The sequence below is a fragment of the Carcharodon carcharias genome, chromosome 10, assembly GCF_017639515.1.
Source record: "Carcharodon carcharias isolate sCarCar2 chromosome 10, sCarCar2.pri, whole genome shotgun sequence".
Classification (NCBI taxonomy): Eukaryota; Metazoa; Chordata; class Chondrichthyes; order Lamniformes; family Lamnidae; genus Carcharodon; species Carcharodon carcharias.
In genome coordinates, this window is record NC_054476.1 from 18,570,183 (window position 1) to 18,591,796 (window position 21,614).

Consider the following 21,614-nt stretch of genomic DNA (forward strand, 5'->3'; position numbering starts at 1 on the left):
TTCTCTTCCCCCAGATTTGAACTACCCATTTTTGTGAAAGAAAATGTCTCTCTTCTAATGAATGGCTGAGCTCTAATTTTAAGATAAAGCACCACCCCCCCCGCCTACTTTTTCTGAGTCCCTTCAGCAAAGGGAATCATTTATCTCCATCTTCCCTATCAAGTGTCTTTATCATTTTAAAAACCTTGACTGGATTACCACTCGACATTCTAGACTTCAATATAAAGCACGCTTATGCAGCCTGCCCTCATAAATTAGTTCTTTAAGTCCTGCTAAACCTCTGCTTGCAGCCACTTCAAAGGCCAATACATCCTTCCTGAGGTGTGGAGCCCAAAACTGAACCCGGTGCTTCAGGGTGAAGTCAGAGTATGGCCCAACTTTTAAATCTTTAAAAGCTACTCTTTGACCAAGCTTTTGGTCATCTGACCTGATAACTCCTTCAGCGGTTCAGTGTGAATTTTTTTAAAAATTTCATGGTAACTTTTTTTTTAAATCGCCTGGGCACGTTTTGCTATGTTAAAGGTGCTCTACAAGTGCAAGTTGTTGCTGATATACAGGTGAAGGAAAATGAATGAGATCACTGAAGCGCCTCAAGAAAACTGGAGTGAACCAGGCACAAATAGGAATAGGCTAGGTGGTAAGTGTTTCTTCTTTACCCATGGAGTTGTGTCCCGCTGGAAGGTGTTGCCAGCTGCTGCAGTATGTGCTGAATTCCTTGCAATGTCTTCAAGAGGGAGACAAAGCAAAATACTGCAGATGCTGGAGATCTGAAATAAAAACAGGAAGTGCTGGAAAAGCTCAGCAGGTCTGGCAGCATCTGTGGAGAGAGAAACAGGGTTAAAGTTTTGAATCCAGTATGACTTTTCTCCGTTTTAATCTTCAGAACATTAACTCTGTTTCTCTCTCTCTCCATAGATGCAGCCAGGCCTGCTGAGATTTTCCAGCACTTTCTGTCTTCGAGAGGGAGCTGGGCTGCATCTCGTCTGGGGCAGAGATCAGATCATACAGGAGGTAAGTGAATTAACAGTTAACGTACGCATTGTCAACATCCTGGAATCGTTTTGCTCACCTGAGGAGGGGGTGGGGAGGAAGTTTACAGAGTTTTTTTTTCCTCCTGTTGACCCTGGGTTTTTATTTGCCTCTTTCAGGATTACATGGCTTAAGCAGGGGTGTGGAAAAGAGTGTTTACTCCTGCTGCTCCAGGCAGGATGAGAGTGGGCGGAATTGATGGACCAGCTAGTCATTTTCATTGAGGTCAAACATTCTGCTCTTCAGGAATATAACTGATTCACTGATCCGTTCAGAATTTGACAACTTCCAAGATTTTTAATGTTACAATAGTTGTGCATCTACCAGTTTGAAAGGGGGAACCAGTCAACTGGAAAGGAAATTGTTTGAAAGTTCATGTACGCTTTTTTTTAAAAAGGTACTTACTTAGGTTTGGGGCTGTGGCATCTTCCAGTACTGTGTTCTCCTGGATGTGGACAGACATGTCTACACTTTTTAAATGAGCATGCAATGAAAATTGTGCTTCAGCCCAAAGCAGCTGCAGTTCCTACCTCGACAGATGGTTCCATTGCCCACGTAGCCAGGCTTGCAGGTACATCGGTGGCCTCGGACTGTGTTTGTGCAAATTGCCATCTCATGACAGCTGTGCTGTCCATTTCCACATTCGTCACGTTCTGCAGGAGAGAAAGGATTTTGCTGAAGTGTGGTGATCGACAGTGGTGCAGGTTACGTTAACAGGAGCCACAAAGGAAAAGGAATTGATTGGAAAGTAATAAATCGCACTGAGGATGCCGAGTTTACTGAAACCTAGTCCCTGAACAGATAGTCTTTAAGTGTTCGTATCAAAGATGCTCATTTCTACCATGTTCATTATATAGATCTTTTACTTAAATTGCGGTTGAAGCAATCTTTGCGGTCAAAGAGAAGCACATCCTCTCAATTAGCTCTTTGGGTATAAATGTGCCTCCTTTTACTGCAACCAGCCAGCATGGAACTAAATGCAAGGCTGTTATTAGAAAGGTAGTTCACGTGTGGCTGAAGTGATGTAAGATTATCTTCTGCAGATGGTCTCGTAACACTTCAGTAAGTTGGAACTTTGCATTCAAACTACCTAGCTTACGTTAATATGAATCCAAAACCATCTTGCATCAATGTAAATGGTGCTGTACAACAAGTTTGTGAACCACTGGCACTGCGTAACCTTATTAAAAAGTGTATCTGAGATAGAGCTGTTAAGAAAAATTAGAAATATAAAAACGCTTTATTCACATTTGCGTTGTAAAATGATGGCCTAGAAATTGAATGGTCCAGTTTTTTGGGCACTAAGTCTCCAACTGACCCTGCTCATTATGAGCTAGAAGTGAGGCAAAAAAAAATGTAGGTGCCCATGATATATGTCCGAAACAGGCATTAGGCCTTTTCCATATTCAAACAAGGGTCCTAATACCTGTTTGTGATGCCCATTGCAATACTGAGTTACCTTGAAGCAGCAGGTGCCAACTGTGTTCAAGAAAACTAGGGTCTATTGTGCCCCAACATCAGTTCTTAAAGGGACAAATGCTGGCTGCAACCAGGAAGTTAAGTGTTTAAAACATACACACTACCTCTCCAGATCACTATCTTCTTGATCCCAGGGCACTACTGTGCTTGATCATTAAAGACTGCTAGTCACCCTGTCCAATGCCAACCACTGCTGACCACCCTAACGACTGCCCTCCTGCCCTCTACCAATCATCACCTCTCCTATTCCAATTAGAAGCAAACACATTTCTTCTTAGGTAGTCCATCAATACCAAATCCTTCAACCAGCAGGATGCTGGAAACTCACTATGAACACCATATGATTGCTGAAAAGAGAGTATCGCGAAAAAACAGACACAGGATTATTTATTAATAATACATAATAGCTGTGGCTTGAAATTATGCATAATACCGAGAGGGATTTCCCAAAGGTAAAAATCTGCTTCATATCTTTGTATGACAGCAAACAGATTAACCCCCTCCGTACACACTAATAATGTGACAGTCGCTGTTAATAAATTTCAACTTGCTAATTGGACAGTTCTTTTATGTCAACACCTCAGAGAAACACAATGGCCCATTAAAATCTGAAAAGTGAAGAGCACAACATTATTTTGCGAGAGTAGTATCAGAGAATTTCTTCGCTATTTTTTGGCATGGTCACAAACAACAGCCAAATCTGTTTCGGTATAGATGGGGAAAATGCATATTCTGCAGGATGTGCACGTTGAATGAATGTCAGAATTGGCTAAGACTTGGGCCAGGATTTTACAGTCCCTCCCGCCCGGCGGGATATTACAGTCCTGCCGAACTGAATGGAGGTTTAAAGGGCTTGCCGCATTAACCAGTGGGGAGACACGCCATGGCGGGACCGTAAAATCCTGCCCTCAATATTTTAATGATAAGCTTTGCTTTTCCAAGAAGTGATTTCCATTCCAACGCTTGGAACATTAAATAATTAATAAATAACTATCGAGAATAAGCGTGAGATGCTACCTTTCTTTTTCCCCCTAAAATTTTGAGGATCCCATCTAGACAGTAACATGGGGGGGGAGAGTTTTCCCCCCATCAGGGGGGTGTTGTGCAGGGGCGGGTGGGAGCGGGGGCGCCAATTGGCCAATTGGGGACGCGCTGGCATTTTACGTGGGCGGGTCAATTAAGGGCTGTGGGGGGTGCTCCCTGAGTCAGGGCTGCGCTTTTCCGCGCGCATGCACCTCTGTGCCTCAGGGAGATTAGCTTAAGTTTTAAAAATCTAAATCAAGAAAAGAAAAAACTTTAAGATATGTCCCCTCGTGTGACAGTGTCACATGAGCTGGAACATGTCAATGAATGTTTATAAAAATTTTTATTCAATTTATAAACACTTCATGAAAGCTCATCCCGCCCGTGGATGAGGTTCCATGAAAAATGCGAAGGCTGCCTGGGCTTTTCACCTGCCCCCCGACAACCTTAAGGTTGAACAGGCAGCTCAGTTTATTAGTTTAATTAGTTTTCAAATGACCTTAATAGGCCTTTGACAGTTTGGTAGGCGCGTAGCCAAGTTGGCTGCGTGCCTGCCGAACTGAAAATCTAAATGGCACGCAGTGATGTTGGGATGTACGCCCGACATCACCCCGCATCATTTTACACCTCAGCATTCGGGCCCCCCCTAACTCGCCAAAGATTCTAGCCATAGGGCTAAATTTTTTGACCCCCTGGGGGCTAGTTGGCAGGTGCAGGCGCAGGCGGTGGGAGGGAGCAAAATTGGGCACGGTACCATAGGCACCATTCCCGGCACCTACCCGTCTACTGCAATTTAACCTGCGATGGGTGATGCATCGAGAGGCCCACACGCCCATTGAGGCCAATTAATAGCTGCTGGTATTTAATCTGTAGTGGACAGAGGCCGGCGCCAGGTGTAAAGTCCAGCAGCTTTCACTGAGCGGGCTAATGGTGGGCAAGGGGGCAGTACCTCCCTTAAGGGTCCTTGGGCCCTTCAGACGCCCCCACTTCAAGGTCTTTCTCATGTTTCCCCTCACCTCATGCCCTGCCTATTAACCCCTCCACCAACCCCCGTCACCAGGGCCTGTTCCACAGCGTTACCCACCTTACCTTTGCATCCAGCTCTAGCAACGATCGTCACTGGGAGCTGGATGCAGTCCCAGCCATGGCCACTGCTCCCTGTGGCACTACTAGGACCAGAGACCTGCTGGCTGCTCGATTGGCTGACAGCTCTTGAAGTGGGGACTTCCTTCCCAGATGAGGGTTTAACTCTGGCCCTAAACCAATTATCAGGCCAAGAGCTGTCGAGTAAGATGACTAGGCGAGAGCAGGCATGCCCCGAACATTTATGCCAGGGTTGAGGATGGCAGCTCTGTGTAAAACCCTGGCCACAGTGCTTTAGCTATACAAGTGACTTGAATACTAGGATAAGATATTTCAAAGGTTGTCTTTGTCCCTAGATCATTGCTTTCAATGCCTTTTTCCATCCAATTGCTGAATGCAAGATGTTGAAAAAAGTTAATTGGAAGGGCACAAAATCTACATGGTGACCTGATCACTATTCTACATCAAAAATAATACCTGCTCTCACAGGAAGCAGAGTCAACTGCAAATTTGTTAGAGCTGCAATGTTTCATTGCATCTGAGATTCCAAAGTTAGGCCAATTAGGGAGACGTTCAGCATTCAGTACACGCTCCTATTATTGAAATAAATGCTGAGAAAGTGTCTGTGGGTCTTCTGCCTTAACCTGTTTGTGGCTTTCCATCGTCATCAAAGATTGTCAAGCAAACAAAAACTATCCATATCTGAACAATTTTTTTTTACCATTTTGATGCCAACCACTCAAGTGCCTTGTTTATGAGGTCACCTGACTTCATTTATTTCAAGGCTATTAATTTCTGGTTTCAGTTTTGGCCCTGCTGTTATTTGGAACTAGTTAGATTTAGAGGTTTTCCAAAACAGTTTTACACCTGGGGCAGGATTTTCAGTTTGGCGGGAACCCGCGATCAGTGGGTCCGGGAGCGGCCGGGGAACAGGCCGTCGGCTGCGATCGGCCCCCGACCGTGTTTTCACGCCGGTTGGCCAATTAACGGCCAGCGAGCGTGAAAGGTGCTGTGAACGGCTCAGCGCTGCCGGGGTGGGGGCGGGAGGAGGCGAGCGCTGAAGTCAGCGCGAGGGGAGAGCGCACAATGAAAGCTCCCTCAAGGCAGAGAGTTGCCCCAGGGAGCTGAAGAATCCAAAAGCCATAAGGCAAGAGTTTAAAATGCCGGAAAAAATGCCCACGCGTCAGGATCAGTCACCTGCACATATGGATGATGAAAATTCTGTCCAAACAGTTCGATTTTTTAAAATTAATATTGGAAACCTCATCCCGCCCTTGGATAAGGTTTCCTCAAAAAGGCAAAGGCCACTAGGCCGATTCGCCCGCCCGCCAACTGTAATGTTGGTTGGGCAACGAAAAATCTCTGTCAATTACAACGTTAATGGCCTTAATGGGCCTCTTAATTGATATAGGGAGTGACAAGGTATTGGAGGTGTTGGCAGGCTTAAAAGTGGACAAATCTCCAGGTCCAGATGATTTGTGTCCCAAACTGCTGAGGGAGGCAAGGGAGGAGATCGCAGGGGCTCTGGCCCAAATTTTTAATTCCTCTCTGGCCACGGAGGAGGTGCCAGAGGACTGCAGAACCGCTAATGTGGTTCCGCTATTTAAGAAAGGTTGTAGAGATAAGCCAGGGATCTACAGACCAGTGAGTCTCACATCAGTGCCTGTCAATTACAACGTTAATGCCCTTAATGGGCCTTTTAATTGTCGGTGGACACGCTGCCGGCTCTTGCATGCACCCGCTGACTGAAATATTGCACAAGTGTGCGATGACGCCAGGATGCTCGCCCGATGTCATCACGCGCTACTTCACGATCGAGTGGGTCGGGGGCACACCCACATGCCGAGCGAAAAATTCTGCCCTTGGACACCAAAAATCGCTGTTCCACATCATCTGCCAACCCATTAAAGGTATCATGGTTTTGCAGTCAAAATATTTATTTTGAATCGGTTCATGTTTTCAGGAAATGCTATTACATGCCAGTGAAGCCATTAGGAGCCATTAACTGTTTTGTATCTTTGACTCAGATTTTGCAGTCAGTAACGAAGCAATGCACTTGCCACTGGTCTTGAAGAGAGTTTCCCACAAAGATTTAGCCATCTTTGTGGTGTGGATTTCCCCTTCCCCTGATGTCATTTGGAATCTGGCGTCAGTCAAGGGGATCTGCAGGCGTCCAGCAACAGCAATGTCATCAAGCCAAATACATTGGAGTGTTCTCACAAACAACAAACCAGGAAGTATACATCACCGAATCCATTCATTTTTAATTTATATTACACAGACAGTGGAATAAGTGATTCGACACAGACATGGGATTAAGGCAAATAACACAGATGCATTTAAGGGATAAACACATGAGGGAGAAAATAATAAAATGATAAACTGTGTAAAGGAAATATCATTTTTTTGTCCGAATATTACTGTGGGATACTGAAGTAGGCTTGTGTGTGTTTGATTGCATGTGTGTGTGTGTGCATGCATGTGACTAACCTAACTAAACTAAAGACAGTCAGACTGCAAGGTTTGAATCGTCAAAGGGATTAAGTGTAAAATGGGCGTTTTGAAATGGGGATGATTGAGCAATGATAAAGGCTGGGGTTTTCCGGCCCTGTCACAGGTGGGACCCGCTGCATGCGAGGCGATGCCCCAGCTAGAATCCATTGACTTGTGGCGGGACCAGAAGGTGGTGGCAGCGGGCAGTTGCGGAAAATCCCGTCCAAAGTCTCAGTAGATACAGTGTTAATGGAATTTGCATTTGTAGGTAAGTTAAGAGGTTATTTGAGTTTCAAAGCGACATGACAAAATGTTTTACAACTGGTGAGATAAATAAGGCAACGTTATTAAGTTTATTTTTCCCAAAGCCACAAGGACAACATGAAAGATTTTTATATTCTGGGAAAAATAACTTCCAAAACAAGGGTGAAACAATGGGGTTTACAAGTCAAAAGGGAGAAAGTATATTTCGAGAAAGATGGAAAGCTGTATGGTGTATGTTCATGTGAGATCTTGAGAGTTGGACTATGTGAAATAGACCTGTGGAAAAGCAGTCTCTAGCCACCCCAGAGAAGTGCTGTTTGGTCCAGAGTGCAAGGTTTTGTTAAAACCCTTGGAGTTCAATTGTCCAGTGAGAGGGAGAGAAAAGCTGTAAAATACTCCCCTAGAGCAACAGTGGGTGCTTGTGGTAATATTGCTGGATGTTTTATAGATTAAGAATCTATTCGGATTGTTGTGTGAAAAGGGGTGTGTGGTTGGTTGTCTAGTAAGTAGAAATCCTTTGGGAACTGTTGTAAGATTAAGTTTAACTGTGTAACTGTAATCTTGTGTCCGTTTATTTTTTTCCTTTTCTTTTGTTAATAATTTAATCCTTAAAATCTCCAAAGATGATAGTGGACTCTTTACTTCTGACTTCAGTGTATGTATATTCTCATAATAAATACACATTGCAAAACTGATGTGATAGCTTGGCCAAGTCTCCCTTTGGGATTTTGTCAGCCTGGCAATTACCACCTACCATATCATAACAGCTGACAGATGAAGGTTAGATATAGTATGGTGGGAGGATTAGTTTGGCCAATTTTGATGCAGTAAATTCTAAGTAAAGTATAAGTTAAATGCCTGTATTATATACAATTATTACAAACAAGGTATAGGATTCAAAAAATTGTAAGGGTGCAAGGTGGCTAAGGGCACAAGAAATAGGGGTATGAGCAGATCATTCAATCCCTCAATACAATCATGTATGACCTTCTCCCTCAACTCCACTTTCCTGCCTATTCCCCATATCCCTTGATTTTATGAATAAGATGGTCAGAAGTGCATTCCGATGGATGGATACTTGCTTATGTCACTGCTCAAAATATTCTCCAGCCAACATGTCAGGATGAGCCAAGATTAATTTATTTTTCACTCCATCTTTGAACAATCTCCAAGAATGATTTTGAGATCAAAACCATTGATTTAGCTTTGAAAAATTAACTTGTTGCAATGCGAATCTGTGTAGTTTACCAAGCTGCCTCACTTACTGCCAATTTAGCGGCCCTTTCTCCAAGGACCCTAGTAAATTGCTGTCTGAGAAATTCGAAACACAGGTAGCACTAAACATGCCTTCACCAATTAAGATCAATAAGTATGTTAAATATCTGGGTTTAAACTCATTGTCATCATCCATCACTGGATATTCTTGTAATTAACCCAATACTTCAAACATGAAGGAGGCAGTCAGAAAAAAAAATGAAGAGCATCAAAACAATTTAGGAAGTTAAATTAAACTCTTAAAATGACCACAGCCCACTGAGAGTTTTCTTCTCTCTGAAGGTATCTGCACAGCCAGCCAGCTCTGCCATTAGGAAAATAGTAGTCCACTCTAATAGATTGGCATTTGATGATTTACAGCTAAAGATCATGACAGAGCATAGGGGAGAAAATGATAGAGGCTCTGCCTGTAATTTTCAGCAATTCTATAGAAAGCTAATTTCTGCTGGAAGACGGGAGTGTGGCAAATGTGACAGCCACTTCAAGGAAATGATAGGCCAGCCAGTCTTATTTCAATTGTTGATAACTGGTAGAACACTGACAGAGTATAACACAATCTCATCTCTAAAAAGTGGAATGTAAAGTCATACGAACATATGCACACATGAATCAGGAGCAGGAGCTGGCCACTCGACATCTCGACCCTGCTCCACCGTTCAATGAGGTCTGATCTGACTGTCACCTCCCACCTACCCCTGATGACCTTTCACCCCCACTTGTTTATCAAAAATCTATCTACCTCTACCTTAAAAATATTCGAAGACTCTGCTTCAACTGCCTTTTGAGGAAAGGAGTTCCAAAGACTCACTACCCTCTGAAAGAAAAAAGTTCTCCTCATCTCTGTCTTAAATGAGCAGCCCCTTATTTTTTAAAGAGTGACCCCCTAGTTCTAGATTCTCCCACAAGAGAAACATCCTCTCCATGTCCACTCTGCACAAAGTCAACTGGGCTACTGTGTATACCGTTATGTTAAATCCAGTACTTCTTTTACTCTGCAATGCTGAAATTCTTTGAACCAAGTTCTTTAAAAAAAAAACCTTCCTTGACACAAGACTTTAACAATCCAAGCCAGGAAAAGCACAACAGTTCTACTTTGTTCAAATGCAAACACAATCGATTGTAGTAATTTAACAGTTTGCACAAATGATCTTGTAACAAATGGCATTAAACACAGCACTGGTTTCATACATATCTTAAAGGTAAAGCATTGGACTTAGTGAGTTGAAGGGAATCAGTGCTGAGGAAATGGACCAATGCTACTAATAAGCAATTCCAGGCTAGGTATGACACTGGTCAGAGCAAAAAATTAAATCTCTAAAGAAAACACAGCAATGAACCTTAATCTAGAAGTTCAGAAAAACACTCCCTGCTGCACAAGTCTGGCATTTCCATTTTCTATAGGCCACCCTTTCCTAAGGGGCTGTCTGGACAAGATTACTAAATTTAGTGCCAATTAGTGAATTATGGGCAGTCCCACTCAGAGTTAGATTAACACTGCTCAAACTCTTTTCACTTGAGATTCATACAAGCTATTACACCACAAACAAAACTTTCACACACCTATCCGAGCAGCACTGAAGTTCAATTCCTGGATGTGGATCAATGTTGCTCTAAACAGCTTTTTACCCAGTACACTGACAAATGACCTAATATTGTTATAAACAAAATGATACATTGCGGGCTTTTACTTCAGACCATGGAAACAAAGGATTTTCATGGCGGAACTGCAAAGTCACCTTTCCATGGGAATTGACAAAGATCTTCGCAGTAAACCTGGGAGTGAAAGATAGCAATAATCTGAAAAAATTCAGCCCCTAGTCGTTGAACAGAAAATTCACATCAGGAGCCAAACCTTCTCTGAATGGCTTAGCTACTTATGGCAGGGAGAAAATCCCACCAAAAGGTATTTCTACAGTAGCTTTGCAAGGATAGCTCACAACTGCAAAAAGTAAAATTGTGTTAAAAGAAGCATCAATCAGCCGCTCTTGTATCATGTGTGATCTACTGCTGCCATCAAAGAGGAACCAGAGTACAGCCAGAATGCTCAAAACCTTCTGGCTTATGTGGAACATTAGATGCCTAGAAATCTGCTGTGGCAAAGAAAGGAACTGAAAGCCACTAAGTCTGATAGCATCAATACCGAACGGACTGAAATGAAGAAATGCTTAAAAAATGGAGCTAAATCCAGAGCCATTAAAATGACTTTATTGACATCTATGATGGCGGGGACATTGGTGCGAGGCCCAGTGAGATTATCCACTTGATGGAAGAAGCTTGCAAGCACTTCAAGTTGTCTCAAGATCACGTGCAAAGCTCTGCCACAATCAGAGTCATAAGGCTGGATCTCCCCATTGGAGACAGGAAACAAGAGCAGTATCTGGCTTTGTGTCAGAAACCTGCCTCCAGTGGGAGCTGACTTAATTTTAGGTTTTCCCCGGGGTGAGCCCTTCATTGATATGCAGACAGGTTTTCTGTCCAATTAAAGCCAACTGGTGCAGGAATGGAGACAGGCTCCAGGCACCCACAACAGTCATCACTGAGGCTGCTGCTTGTCCTAAGGAAGAGAGTTTGTACCAGAGCCTGTGCTTGCACCACAGGGACCTGAAATGTTGGAGGGCACCAATGAGGGAGAGGAGGGCATTCCTCTTCCCAGAGGGTGGTAGGAAGCCACCCCCTCCGTGCAGCAGAGCAACTCTCTAGCATTATCTCCCTCTGCAGGGTACCACCTGACCGCTCCAAGCACTGGATCCAGTACGCTCTGAGCCTGTGTGGCCCCATCAGTTGTGATGCCGATGTGTTGTCTAGCATTAATAAAGAGGTCGTCTGTCACCTGGATGATATTTTCCAAGAAGAGATTGAGAACCCCATGAGTTTCCTTGTAAACGAGGCCGGAGATGCGTTTAATACCTCCACGATGAGCGAGACGGCGAATGGCGGGTTTAGTGATTCCCTGGATATTATCTCGGAGGACTTTCCAGTGCCGTCTAGCACCACCTTTACCGAGACCTTTACTGCCTTTGCCTCTGCCGGACATCACACCCGGAGATGAAGTCTTGTAATTCTGTCACCTGGATGATGTACCATTGTGCAGCCGCCTGTGGGATGCTGCGGAGATCCACAGCTGACGAGGGCATAGATGTCTGTGACCATCTGTCTAGAGAGCCACGGTCTCCTTTGGTACTGTTCGTAGTCATCTATCGGTCTTTTTGCCTCTACCCATAGATCCTGTGCTCATGGCGTTATCTCCTTCTCCTTGTCTAGCCTCCTGATGCCTGGCACTGTGCACTTCCTTTGCAGGCTGCTGCTCCTCACCTCCAATGGCCTCACGTTCTGAGGCTGTAGCTGCACCCTTCCTGGTGCTCAGGTGGAGTCAAACAGCTTTTCCCACTGTTCCAATGCCCATATGATGCCAGGCAATGCCAGGAGGGTGACAACACCCCCCCAAACAACAAAGGTCTTAATTCTGGCTCCTGCCTTGACCTACTATAGAATTTTAACTACAAAGGAATAAGCCCTTTAAACTTTAATTTTTAATTGCCTTTTAAAACTCTTTCCATCTCCTTGACTTGTCCTTGCCTCCATACAGCTGGTCTGACCAGAGAGCTGCTGAACTCCGGCTGCCTCCCCAAACAATAAAATAATTAACAGAGACAGGCTCAACAATGTAACTCAGGTCCTTAATAGGACCAGGCCTATTCCAGGCCCACTTCCTCCCCTGACTTCAGGGAAATGCGAGAGGGTGGGAATGAAGGCGGGACTTCCAGCCGTGTGGCTTGGCAACCATTTTTATCCTTGGTCCCACCTCCATTCCCGTCCGATTGGGGCCAGGAAAATGCAGCCCATGTGTCTCTGTCCATCACTATTCTCCACTGGATGAGGTTAGATTGCAAATTTTTCCTCTAATCTTTGGCTGCAGGGCCACTTGGCTCTGTCTATAATCTGCTGCTTTTGGTGTTTAGAATGTAGGTTGGCATACGCTGTAGTTTTACTAGGTTGGTGCCTTATTCTAGGGTATGCTTAGTGTTGCTCCTGACACAATCTTCCATCTTCCCACTCAGCCAAAGTAGATTGCCCAGTTTAATGATGGCAGAGGAGAGGGGGATGTGATGGGCCACGAGATGATGTATTGTGATAACACACAATCCCACTACTGTTGACTTCTTTCAGACTTTTACTGATGTTAAATTGTGGGCTGCTAAAATTGCTCTAAATGTGTTCCACGTAGCATGGAAGTAGTGTCACAATACATGTTGAGGATGTTCTCACTGTGGAGACAAAGCTTGTTTTCAAAAGAGCTATGTGCTGTCATTTCTAACAATGCATCTTCAAAATGCAATCTATTTCTGATGTACTCTTTCCTGATTGCGAATGGAACAATGCCATTAAGACAAATGATGCACTAATCTACAAGGCCGTGATTCTGATAATCACTTATACCTCCATTATTTAGATGAAACATAGTGATCAAATAATATTAAAGAATCATAAAGCTTTATTTCAGATTTGAGGAGATACACATCCTATGTTTTCTATTGCTATTGAATGTACATTAATAACCTTTCCTTTGTGCAGTAACTACTAACAACAGCACCGTTCTAAGTCATGATTTCTTTGATATATGAAAGTGTTGCTAAGTCTCCTCAAGAAACCAGTGAAACACACTTGAAAGCTTTCAAATATAAATGGAAGGGAACATATCCATATCAGACCATGATGTCTTAATCTGATTGTCCTAACATTTCAATAAAGCTTTAAACCAGCAGATGGAGAATCATTTAAAATATCCCCTGTTTCATCTCATGCTTAAATAACCTTCAGTCAGAAATGTCAGTTATAAATCACAATGAGTGGAGAAAATGAAGGGGATGAGACTGTATAGTTGGGCTGTACAGTTGTGGGAAATAGGCACCTATACGTACCCCTATTTGTTGAATTGCCTATTGAGGAATGGATGATTGTTGAATGGAGTCCAGAAACTGCCTTATTCATTGGGTGGAGGCTGGGATGGACAGTTCTCACCAAGTTGCATTGTACACTTCTTTGCAGGTGGCTTTGAACAGGTATGGAAGAAGGCTTAGGACCAGGTCAGGCACCAAAGGTCAGAAATCAAATTTTTCTTGCCTCCCCATTGAAAATAAATTTTCCACCGCAGGAGCTAATTTCCCCTTTCCAAACTTTTAAAATCCATCATGAAAAAAATTGGATATTATCCCCTAAAAACACAACTGATAGAATATTGGATTTAACTGCTGAAGTCATGGCATGCTGCACTCCCATTGTGATTGCTTCCTTTCATATGTCATAAATGAGGCCATTGTGTTTCAGCTTTCACAGAAAGACTGAAGTTCAATCTTAAAACATTAGTAAAATCCCTGAAATCCAATGTAATAAGGTATTTAGCTGATTCAGTCATTTTAAAGTATGACCTTGGTAATCAGCCTTAACTCAGGTCTGTTTATCGGATATAGAGGAGAGGGTTACATTTGGTAACTCAGGCTAATAAGTTCAACATCAGTGGTGGAAAAACTATTAGAGGCTGTTGTAAAAGACAAAATATTCTCTCACTGAGGAAGCACGGGTTAATAAAGCACAATCAGCATGGATTTGTTAGACAAATCGCATGTAACTAAACTGATTGAATCCTTTGATGAAATAGCAGAGACTATTGATGACGGTAGTTTAGTAATTACTTTCTACAAAGACTTTCAAAAGTACTTGATTATGTGCCACATAACTAACTTATCTGGGAAATGGAAGAACATGGTAATAAACAGTGGGCGGTAACGGGGGTACATAATTGGCTAAGGAATTGGCAGAGAGAGCGTGGTAAAAAACAGAAAAAGCTGGAAAAACTCAGCAGGTCTGGCAGCACTTGTGGAGAGAGTAACAGCGTTAATGTTTTGAGTCTGTATGACTCTTCTTCAGAGGAGATGTTTTTCTAATTGGAGAGGAGTATGCAGTGGGGTTTCCAAGAGCATTGCTTTCTTGTTAATATAAATGACCTGGATTTGAGCATGCAGATCACAATTTTGAAGTCTGTGAATGGTACAAAACTTAGCAACAAGTGAGCAACATTGTACCAGATTTCGGGAGGACAGAGGCAGACTGGTAAAGTGGAGAGAGGAACGGCAGGTGCAATTTGATGCGGAAAAGAGTAGAGTGATACACTTTGGAAGAAAGAAGAAGGAAAGGTGGCTGAACTTTGAGGGAGGTGCAAGAGCACTGGAGATGAATATTCACAAATTGTTCAATTTGGCAGGGCAAATTGAGAAAGCTGTCCAGAAGGCTGATAGGATATCTGGCTTTGCAAGATCCCAAGACCATAAGAAATAGGTGCAGGAGTTGGCCATTTGAGGAGACTGAAAACAAAAAAGTCATGTTAAACCTTTAAAAATCACTAGATAAGACTCAGTTGGAGAATTGTGTACAATTCTGGTCACCACATCTGAAGAATATCAACGCTGTGGAGAAGGTGTGAACGAGGTTGACTGGATGATACCAGAGATGAGGAGCTTCACTTATGTGAAGAAATTGGAGAAGCTGGGATTATTTTCTTTAGAGCAGCGAGCTTAACAGTGACCTAATAGGAGTATTAAAATTTACAAGGTCTTTTGAGAGAACAGATAGCGGGAAACTGTTCCTTCTGCCAAGTGAGTCAAAAACCAGGGGTCACAAATTTAAAATAACTGGCAAAGGAATTGAGGGGAAATTGGGCAAAATTATTGCATACAGATGGTTGCTAAAGCTTGGAACTCATGACATAAAATGGTGGCAGAACTTGATTCCATAACAACAAGGCAACTTGATATGTATTTTGGATAAAATTGGGCAGCTCTTTCAAAGAGCTGGCACAAGCGCATAGGCCAAATAGGCCGTGCCATTCTTTGTATGTGGCTTTGAATTGCCAGCTCTTCAGCAGCTGGCTGTCAGCTTTTCTGCGCTTTGAAGATTGGTGTCTATGATTCTCTTGAGACTCGGAAGAACAGGTTAGTACTGCATTATTTTTGGAGTTAATGTAAAATACAGCGTACATTAAGCACACATTCTAAAATCAAGGAAGAACACACCAGCAGCATGCCCTATTGAAAACGAAGGAAAGCCACACCAGCACACTCTATCATTATTTCAATACAAAATGGAAAGAAGTGCAAAATATAAATGAATTTCCAATGATGAAAAAGACTTTCTGAAGTGCTTCATTTCACATGTAGATTACTACTCATCAGAAAGGCTGTGAATTGATATTCATCACCTCAAAGCACATATAAATAGTCACATGGGTATCCCTTAAGTTAGTAAAATGAGTCCTTGCACATTGACATAATCCACTCAACATTTTCATTTGAACACAATGGGCCTCATAGAGGAGTCTTTCAGCAGTGGCAGCATCAGTGTAATGGTAACATCCATTTCACCAGTGGAAATATAAATAATTAGCAGTAAATATTAATATTGCAGGTATTTAGTAAATTAGACCACAAGTTTTCCAGGGCGTTGCTTCAAACAAAACAGCTTTGATCAGTAAAGTTTGCTGTCTGGCTGTGTTCCACAAACTGCAAATCCAACACAATAGTACAGCTTTTTGTTTCCATAAGAATCACTTGCTGTCAGTTGGACACCTTAAATCATATTAAAGTCTGAAGCTGCTGGCAGTTTATTGCTCAGGAATAATAGATCCAGTTGCTGCTTGCAGACACAAACAGATGTCAACATTTAAAAATCAGGTTAGGGACATAATGTTTGGGGACAAACTCAACTCTACTGGACAAGTCCTTTGTATCTGTAGCACGCAGATGCACATGAGCAGAAATGCAATTATCTTAAGTAGCCCTTCAGCGCAGGAAAACAAAATCAAGTTATTTACAACAGAGGTAAAAACAAAAAACTGCGGATGCTGGAAATCCAAAACAGAAACAGAATTACCTGGAAAAACTCAGCAGGTCTGGCAGCATCAGCGGAGAAGAACAAAGTTGACGTTTCGAGTCTTCATGACCCTGTTGAAGGGTCATGAGGACTCGAAACGTCAACTTTGTTCTTCTCCGCCGATGCTGCCAGACCTGCTGAGTTTTTCCAGGTAATTCTGTTCAAGTTATTTACAAGACTGATCCCCTGCCATAAGTGGGTTAGAAGGTCGACAGTGTAAATAAGCGGTAGTTTTCCCCTTCCTGAAGTTGCTTTAGATGTTTTTTAATAAACAAAATATAAATAATCCTTGTATTTATACAATGGCAGATCAGTGTACTAGCAAGGGTGTAATCTATTATAGTGCAATTGGATGTTGCTGCCCACATTATCAGGCATGGACACTTGAGACTGCAATGGACCCAAGTCGCCTGGGTTAACATAACATAGCAGCAAAGATCTGGGAGCCACAATACAGGCCATAGGCATGCTGTTTCCTGACAACTTTCATTCAAATCCTTAAAGGATTTGCAACACCTGAGCAATTTCCAGGTGTCACAGTGCCCCAAGTGGAGCAGGATGTGAATGGAAATCAATGACAGAAATAGACTTCTGCCCCTGATATATTTCCCCATCCCAGCCCAACCCTCCAGAGGGTACTGACACCCAACATTTCAGGATTATCTCTTTATCCTTGCTTGGGAGTCATTGGCAAGACCAGCATTTGTTGCCCATTCCTAATTGGATTTGAACTGAAGTTGCTTGACAGGCTATTTCAGGGGACAGTTAAGAGTTAACCACATTGCTGTGGGTCTGGAGTCATATGTAGGCCAGATGGGTTTTTAAACAACCATTACTGAGGCAAGTTTTCAATTCCAGAAAGCTGCTGTGGTGGGATTTGAACCCAAGTCCCCAGGACTTCAGCCTGGGCCTTTAGATTACTAGTCCAGTGACATTACCATTACACCACCATCTCTCCTCTTAGCTAATGAGCTGACCATACTTTAAAGGGGAAGTCCATTGGTAACTGGTAACTCTTTCGAGTACAAACACATTTCCATCTGTTCCTATTCAGATGAAGTTACATTGTTTCATAGTTTGCCATTGTGAGATTTGAACTCTTGATCTTGGGGTTACAAGCCCAGTACCATAACCACTTGGCTATTAACATCTGGCAATGCCAGTGGCGCAATGTGTTGGATTATCAGCCCCACAGTGTATTTCATATCCAAACATCTCAAAGTGTTTGCCCACAATCAGTTATTCTGAATGCTTAGAGCAACTGAAAAAGATTTCACGTTTATTAATGCAGTCAATAACAACTGATCTTCATAAAACACTGGAAATATTGGAATTATCTTTTAAGTATTTAAGTAACCTGCAGTTTTTGGATTTATCAAGATAAAGTGCATAAGTCAAAATTATGAAGGAAAATAACATCATCTGGAAATGCAGAAAATACTGGGGGTGAACTTTCACCTTCTTTGCCTGGTTAATAATCTGGTGAAGCAGCTTGCCCACCTCTTGTAAAATCCACTTGATTTTCATTCCATTGATTTCAATAGGATACAAATCAGGCAATTCTACGACAGGTGGATGATGTATTGAACTAGCTTTGTACCTAGGCTGCAAAGGTGAAACCTTAATACACATTGATTTTATCTTTTGCATGCAGAGTCCTCTCTACACCACAACTCTATGTCAAATATGTCACCTCTCAGTCAGAACTTGCCAGCTCCTCATAGCATGAATCCAGTCATTCCTCATTTCACAGTGAATGTAAAACCTCACAAATCCCCGATTACACAAATATTGAGCCATAACCTCTGAGCCCTAGGGCAGTGTATTTGGGGCGGGTACCCCAAAGATGTGCTCCCCCACCCCAGAATTTCCCAAGGATTGCACGGCAATTGCCCAGGAAGTTCAAATTCCCTTTGGGCAACTTCTTTGCATTGGGAACCATCCAAAAATGCGATTTAAATTGCAAATTTCGGATGGTTCTGATTGGCATGCAGCAATAAACACCTAGAAAGAGTTAGAAGAATTAAAACCACTTCTAACTTCTGGGCAACTGTTGTACTGACCCACCCTGGGACTCCACCCACCCCTCCACCACCACCCCTGACTATTTCCTTGACCCCCTGTGGGACTCCACCCAACCCTCCACCCACCCCTCCACCACCACCCCCGACCACTTCCCTGACCCCCTGTGGGACTCCACCCACCCCTCTATCACCACCCCGACTAGTCCCCCGGCCCCCAAAGAGACTATCCCCTGCCTAAACCCTCCCCTACGACTACTTCACCGATCTCCAATAGGGCTCCGCCTCATTACCCACCCCCCCCACCTGATGCTTCAAGGGATACCCCAACACTCCCCTGACCCCCCAAGGGACTACCCCTCCTTCCCAAGAGACCCCTCAAGGAACTCCCTCATTCCTCCCTACTCCCAAATGACTCCCCCATCGTCTCCCCCTCCACCACCCAACTTCTGACCTCCCACCCAAACCCAGGCCCAACGCCAAACTTTCCCCAGCCCCCCAACCCCATAGTGACAACGGATCTCCTTCTAGGCCTGACTCTCAACCACCCCTCCCCCACAGAGCCCCTCCAGGCCTGACCTGTCCCCCCCATGCTCCCCACAAATCCTACCCACTCACCTTATACACTTTACTTCTCCTGGCTGGTCAAAGGCCTTTAAATTTGGCTGGACCTTTAAACACACCTGGTTTACGGCAGCTGGCGTTATAAAAGGGGGGATGTGGCTTGATTACCTGCAACTGAGCTGCCTTCAACTGTAGGCCCTGGGTACAAGTTGGATTGCACATGTCTCGCCCGGCCTGAGTCAGAAGGTCAGGAGAGATAGGGTCGCCTGGATTTCCAGATAAGTATGTGACTCAATAGCCACTCCATCAGAAGGCCCATTGTAATTGTTGATCAGAAAAGAACCCTTTTCTTAATTTTGTCAATATATACGTTACTTTAATGCTCAAACATCTGAACTATTCCTTCTGTGATATCACTCCCTGCCAAATTGTTGGTAGATCCAAGAGCCAGCATTTTTGACCACTTTATCTTTAAGAAAGCTTGCAGTGAGAAAAGGCAACTGGGCCATCAAGCTCAATCCCTCCACGGACTTGCAACCTCTACTCCCTAGCAGAGCAAGAGCGGCAGGTGCATGGGAACACTTCCTCCAAATTGCGCACCATCCTGGCTTGATCATGGTTCACTGTTCCTTCATTGTTCCTGGGTCAATCTCCTGGAAACCCACCGCTATCAACATTGCAATTGTGCTTTCAACACACACACTCTGCAGTGTTCAAGAAGGTGACTCACGGTCACCTTCTCAAGGGTAATTAGGGATGGCAGTAAATACTGGCCTTGCTAGCAACACCCATATCCTGAGAACTGTTTTTTATCAAATGACCAGTTTGACCAACAAAATTTTGCATTTACACTTTAATATAAAGAAACATTCCAATGTATTTCACAAAGCTATGTAGAAACGATTGGTGAGCTAGTTAGGACATTAGGAGGGCTGATCAAAGGCTTGAATATAGAGGTGGAAACTTTGACGTTTTCATATTTGTGATCTAATTTTCAAATATTCATTGAGTTTCCTTTTAAAATACTTCAATTGCGTAATTCATTGCCAATTACATCCAGGTTTTGAAATTACACTTGTGATATCAGTGGACGATTGATTAATCATTATGGGGTCAAAATGCTGGAACTCCGTACCAAACAGCACTGCAGGTATACTTTCAACAGAGGAACTGCAGCGGTTCAAGAAGGTGGCTCAGCATAATCTTCTCAAGAGGAACTAGAAGTGGTCAACAAGTGCTGAACTTGCTAGCAAGACCCATATCCTAAGAATGAATATTTCATTTGTAAAAAGCCCCCCTTGTCATGGAATCTGATTCAATAATTTAACCCTTTTACAGTGCTTGCAACCCCAAGGAATTCTGCTCTCCTGTGACTGGCCATATGTTAAAGATTTCAGCCCAAGCAACATGATGCTAGAATAACACTCTTGAGATACCAGGCACTGTTGTATCACTGCCCTATTGTAATATGAATAAAAATCTGAATCTCAAAAATGATTATAAAGCATTTTAAAGAAAACTTTTTTTGAACAATCATTTTCCTCTTCCTGCTTTCTTCAATATTTATTATTTAACATTTATTCGACATTATACTTTTTTTACCCGTACTTCCTCATTTAACTTATATTTTACCTTATTCCTTGGTGATAACATCTGTCTATCTCGAGAGATGAGGGGCTATGCCCAGGGCGTGTATCGCTTCCATATTGAAAATTGTCTGTTGTGGCTGTAGAGACCAATTCATGAATGATAGTCCCTTCTGCGGCTGGCACAGATGAATGGTAGTCCCTTCCGCAGCTGGCACAGATGAATAGTAGTCCCTTTCGCGGCTGGCACAGATGAATGGTAGTCCCTTCTGTGGCTGGCACAGATGAATGGTAGTCCCTTCCGTGGCTGGCACAGATGAATGGTAGTCCCTTCCGTGGCTGGCACAGATGAATGGTAGTCCCTTCCGCAGCTGACACAGATGAATGGTAGTCTCTTCTGTGGCTGGCACAGATGAATGGTAGTCCCTTTCGCGGCTGGCACAGATTAATGGTAGTCCCTTCTGCGGCTGGCACAGATGAATGGTAGTCCCTTTCGCGGCTGGCACAGATGAATGGTAGTCCCTTCTGCGGCTGGCACAGATGAATGGTAGTCCCTTTCGTGGCTGGCATAGATGAATGGTAGTCCCTTCCGTGGCTGGCACAGATGAATGGTAGTCCCTTTCCCGGCTGGCACAGATTAATGGTAGTCCCTTCTGTGGCTGGCACAGATGAATGGTAGTCCCTTTCGTGGCTGGCATAGATGAATGGTAGTCCCTTCTGCGGCTGGCACAGATGAATGGTAGTCCCTTTCGCGGCTGGCACAGATGAATGGTAGTCCCTTTCGCGGCTGGCACAGATGAATAGCGTTAGCCCGAGGTTGACTGATGTTTATCCAGCTGCTGCAAAGAAGACTTGGCCCCGAAAAGCAAGATGA

At 43.5% G+C, this 21,614-nt stretch overlaps 1 protein-coding gene across 6 annotated transcripts in view; it reads right to left on the bottom strand.

Moving 5' to 3' along the window:
• The window catches only part of LOC121283444 (protein kinase C-binding protein NELL1-like), an 839,758-nt gene that overhangs the window by 356,962 nt on the left and 461,182 nt on the right, over nt 1-21,614 (bottom strand). For all 6 annotated transcript variants that reach the window (XM_041198022.1, XM_041198019.1, XM_041198018.1 and 3 more), the window contains one exon: nt 1,560-1,682. In XM_041198022.1, coding sequence (XP_041053956.1) covers nt 1,560-1,682 — 123 coding nt within the window. The remainder of the gene's footprint in view (nt 1-1,559; nt 1,683-21,614) is intronic.